At 45.2% G+C, this 4,747-nt stretch overlaps 2 protein-coding genes across 2 annotated transcripts, besides 5 other annotated features; both read right to left on the bottom strand.

The window, feature by feature from the left end:
* Positions 1–633: 633 nt before the first annotated feature.
* Positions 634–650: a microsatellite.
* A 51-nt stretch (positions 651–701) lies between these two features.
* TraAM80_09902 (uncharacterized protein) lies at positions 702–2,834 on the bottom strand (the record flags this gene model as incomplete). Its single annotated transcript, XM_029386558.1, has 1 exon — positions 702–2,834. The coding sequence occupies one exon, from the start codon at positions 2,832–2,834 to the stop codon at positions 702–704; it is 2,133 nt and encodes a 710-aa protein (XP_029233595.1).
* Positions 2,835–2,873: 39 nt separating this feature from the next.
* Positions 2,874–2,916: a microsatellite.
* A 385-nt stretch (positions 2,917–3,301) lies between these two features.
* Positions 3,302–3,333: a microsatellite.
* A 64-nt stretch (positions 3,334–3,397) lies between these two features.
* Positions 3,398–3,447: a microsatellite.
* Positions 3,448–3,499: 52 nt separating this feature from the next.
* TraAM80_09901 (pyroglutamyl-peptidase I (PGP)) lies at positions 3,500–4,198 on the bottom strand (the record flags this gene model as incomplete). The annotated part of the gene is made up of 1 exon (XM_029386557.1): positions 3,500–4,198. One exon carries the CDS (start codon positions 4,196–4,198, stop codon positions 3,500–3,502), a length of 699 nt encoding a protein of 232 aa, XP_029233594.1.
* A 37-nt stretch (positions 4,199–4,235) lies between these two features.
* Positions 4,236–4,254: a microsatellite.
* Positions 4,255–4,747: the final 493 nt, after the last annotated feature.

The following is a 4,747-nucleotide window of genomic DNA, read 5'->3' as shown; positions in this document are numbered from 1 at the left end:
AAAAACAACATTTGGTTTACCCCTCCCCCTTTTTTTAAAAATTATTCTTGCTGCTTTTCTATCTTTCTCTCCTCTACTTTTACCACTCTTCTTTCATAAGCATTTGGTTGCTCGCTCATCTCACTCTTCTTTCAGGCTTAACCTTTCGGTGGTGCACTCCCTCTCCCTCCAATTCACCTGTCTGTGTATCTTGCACCGTTTCCCCTGAGGTCCTCCCATGACTTTTCGTTTGCGCATGCATCGACAATACGTGCACTCTGCTTCGAGTCCCCACTCTCCATAATCCTTTCTTCTGATGCTTCCGGCGCTTGCACGTTTCCTCCTTTCCCCCCGTTGGGCCTTTAAGCGCCGCCGCCATTGAATGTAACGCGTCTCGTTCGTGTCTTTGCTGGCGTAGAGCGAAGCAAGCGTGAGCAAAGAAACAAAAAAAAACGAGAGAGTGCCCGTCTGACTTATCTCTCCTTCCCTCTCTATGCCCGTGTACGCGTAGTTGGCGCGTGCTCGGCCATCCCTGTCCTGCATGAAGTTACACGAACAGAAATCAACGGCGACAGCAACAACGGCAGGAAATATCCGCAGAACACCACACAGAACGCCCAAACACAGAGCGGACCTTGAAGCTGTGCTAAGACAAACAACAACAACAACAAAGAATGCAAATAGAAACATAAATACGGTGCGGGCGAGTTTCACCGCCTGCTCTAAACCTCTACACTGTTGCTGCAAGGATAGAGCTCCAACGCGTTGTCTGCGTCTTCCCTTAAAAGCCGATGACGCAGAAAGAGCGCGTAGGCCTCCTCATCATGAATAAGTAATCCATCCTCTGTCTTCTCCGCAAGAACCGGGGGCAACTCACCCTTCGTAAGATTCACAACAACATTGTTGTTGAAAAGAATGGCTTTATCGACCCACTCAATGTATGTTTCAAAATTCTCTGAAAAGAGACGAAAAGAGCGCAGTTGCATTGGGATGGGCACTCCCCTTCCCGTTGAAAACAAACGAAGAATTCCGCGGGGAACGGCAACCTCCGCCTCCACTGTGATGGCAAGCATACGAATCTCATAGGGCATGGACAGCGGTTTCGGTCGCGGTCCAAGGGGCTTGAAGTATTCTTCAATGGCTCCATTGTCCTTATACCCAACCCCTTGCTGATATAAGGTTGTGTGCGCATGGCGGACCATTTCAATGACTTGTTGAATGAACGGACGCCACATCATGGTACTGTCGAAGACGATATTGCGACCTTGATTGATCGCCTTCACCAAAAGTTTTTCCGCTGCACGCGTACTGCTTTCATGCATGACATGTACACCTTTCGACCATGGACTCATGGCAACCTTGAAGTCATCCGCGTTCACCAAGACTATGTTATCTTTATTTTTCTCCCACCACGCACTGCGTGACAGCGCGGTTGCCGCAGTACTCTTGCCTGCTGCCATACCGCCACCCATAAAAATAAATACCGGGGACTCCCCATCCGCCGCCCTACAATAATCATTCGATTTGCATTGCAGTTGACGAAGCATCACCACAGCTGATACCATTTCACGATACCGTTGAAACTTTTCATCTTCACGAAGATCATTAATACGACTCACAAAACCCTCATCATCCTTGGTCCGCGGACGACTCAATCCCTTATTGTTAATCCATTCAGCTAGCGCAGGAACCGTTATAACAGCATTTGCAGGGTAAAAGCGGTGAAGCCCCCTTCCAATAATGCAAGATAGTTCCTCCTCACTAACATAAGATTCATGCATGGTAGAACAAGAAGGAGTGCATGAACGCGGAGACAGGCCATACAAAATTTCTGATAGTGAAGGGCCTGAATTAATTACTGCAGTCTTTCGAACCGCGCTGTTACCAATACCACTATCACATTGAGGGCAAATGGGTGCAGCCTCAACCGAAGTTAACTCTGGAGAGAATGTTCTTTCTTCGCACAATGAGCGGGCAAGCTCCTCCGGAGCCAAAGGGGGCATGTAAATGATGGTCGGAAACCATGAGATTTTAAACATGTTCGCAAGCTCCGGCTCAGCTACAACGTGAACAACAGAAACAGCAGGTAGGGGATCCAGCAACCGGCGTTGTAAAATAGTATGAAAAATATCCACAGCCGCGCAGCTCTTTGCGGAGAATCTCGCGTGAAATATTAGTACAAGACCATCAGGTGAATTTTTAATACGTGCCAAAAGGTTTCCAACTGACACAAAGCTGGATAAGGGCAACTCCATCGGACCGTTTTTTGCTTCGTCTTCTAGTTGTCTACATGGGCATGCAGTTATGGGGCTAAATATATGTTCAATACCACAAGATGGGGAATGGGGTGGAAACAAAGAGAAGGATTCTTCCCCATCCGACACATCTTCCTCAGGATCCGTCGCCATACACATGGGGAGTATGTTATGTCGAACATAAACTTCATATTCCTTGTTGATATTGATCACATCCTCCGTACGATGCCAATTCCAAGAAAAGTACATTGGGACAAGCGTATTAACAAGTCTTAGAAAGTGTTCCACACATCCGTCTGGGTCGCACAGTTTAGAAGCCGACGGGAGGTTGCTTGTACTATCCACAGAACCAATGAAAGTAAGAGGAAAGCTCAGTGAGGCTCGTACGCGTCGTCGTAAGCGAGCCACCAAAGTGGCTCGGTCCTTGGAAAAGCGGATTGCCCACTTGTGGCAAAGACTTCTCAGCAGTTCAGGATCTGAGCGCGTCAGAAAGAGCATGGTGCAACACACTGCAAGCCTTGTTACAAACATATCAGGCGGGTGTTCTAACGCCATAATGACGTATTCAGTGAATGGGAGCCACGGCGGTGGCGCGGTCATCTACAGCTTTTTTTTTGTTTGTCGTTATTTGTATTTTTCTAAAATTAAGAAAAAATAAATAATAAAAAGAAATAATAATAATCCCTGATAATTTCTGTTTGTCTTCTGCTTTTTATGCCTCCTCCCCCTCAGGCTTTGGAAAGAACACGACTGCTGTGATGCGGATGAGAGGAGGTGCGCCGCATACACAGAGAGGAATCAACCAACAGAGGAGGTCACAACAACACGTAAAATAACAATCATAGAGCTGATAAGACGTGAGAGAAAGTCACAAAAATGCAGGTACGTCTGCAGCCGCGGCCGCTGGACCCAGTAAAATATATGCGAAAGAAATAACATGTACCTCCGTAAAGGGCACGTAGTGCGCTCCAGCTGTGACTACCATATTGTGTACGTACATGCATGCAAAACACAATATAAAGTGTCAAACAGCTTCACATGGTGAACTGTAAAACATTATAATTAGGCACACACACACACACACACATACACACACACATACATATATGCAGGTAACTATGATAAAAACAAAGACCCCACACATACCACAACGAAGCGTTTTAATAAAAATAAATATATATTTATACTTATATTTATTTATATATATATATATTGAAAGCAGTCAAAACAAGGTAGAAAGACCAAAAAAAAAAAGCATCATACCCTTACAAAGTCGTGTTCTTATTACGCACAATTTGCACCAGTGCTGATACAAGTGAATGAACCTGCGCCGTCTGCTCTCCTAAACTGGGGTTATTGCATGTAAACGCATTGGCGATGTGGACAAAAACAGGAAATACACGACCCTTCCATTTTTTTTGCAGCTTCAGACTTTGGTACAGAGTGTAATTGCAGTAATACCGACCAGCATCACGGGATATAATCCAACGCGGCAATTGACGGCCTCCGTCTTCATGACCCTCGGTTAATATCTCCACATTAAGCTGCCTTATAAGCTCCGTAGCCGCCGTTGCCATGCCACCCCAGTCGCATCCAAAGACACTTTCCATATACATGTCCAAGGGGCGTAATTCCTCAATGGGAAACCCCTCGAGTTCGTTGTAGGCGCGTACCTCCATCCGCAGTTGACCTTCCTGCTCACGACTGTGAAGTCCGACATGGACGATTAGAACACATCCTTCAGGATCCTCTTCCATATAATTTCCGAGTGTGTCTTCAAGGCACTTAAAGTACGCAGACACCGCGTCGAAGGTAACCTCCAGTTCCTCATAATGCACTTGGAGTTCATTGTCTTTCATCATTTCATTTGAAACAGACTCTCCAACAATGGCGCTTGGGTTCACTGTGATCGCCTTGAAGGGACCGAACCCAGTAATATAGAGCTGTAACTTTGAATGCTTCATCCTGGCCCCTTTGGAAATTGTCAAGTAAAAGAAGAATTATATATATATATATATATTACATGGGTGATGGTAGCAAAAAAACAAACAAACTCCGTTATGCGGCTCGACAAGCAGAGATTACATTTACATCCGTGCAGAGTAGGTGGTAAAACAGATATACATGTGTGTACACATTACGTATACACTTATTTACAGTCGTATTTTTTATTTTGCTTTACGTGTGCAGCGTGCACCGCATTCATCTGGGAAGAGCAGCGGTGCCCGCCCCTGCGCTGCTGAAGGAAGAGTGAAAAGGGGAAAAAAAAAAACGGAAAACAAAACAAAACGTGGGCAATAATAATACACGATAGTCTCACACAACCTGGAAAAAAATAGACACGAAGGCACTAAAAGGAAAACAACCCAAAATATAGAACAAAATCACAAAACATATTTAAAATAGACATCACAACACACAAAAGAAAGAGTAAAAGGAGACGGTGCACATAATCTACAAGAACTGGCATCATGACACAATCACACACGGATGCACACAACGAAGAAGAGAAA

Source organism: Trypanosoma rangeli (genome assembly GCF_003719475.1).
Source record: "Trypanosoma rangeli strain AM80 chromosome Unknown Tra_15.4_contig_00717, whole genome shotgun sequence".
NCBI classification, from domain to species: Eukaryota; Euglenozoa; class Kinetoplastea; order Trypanosomatida; family Trypanosomatidae; genus Trypanosoma; species Trypanosoma rangeli.
This window is presented reverse-complemented; position numbering and strand designations above follow the sequence as displayed.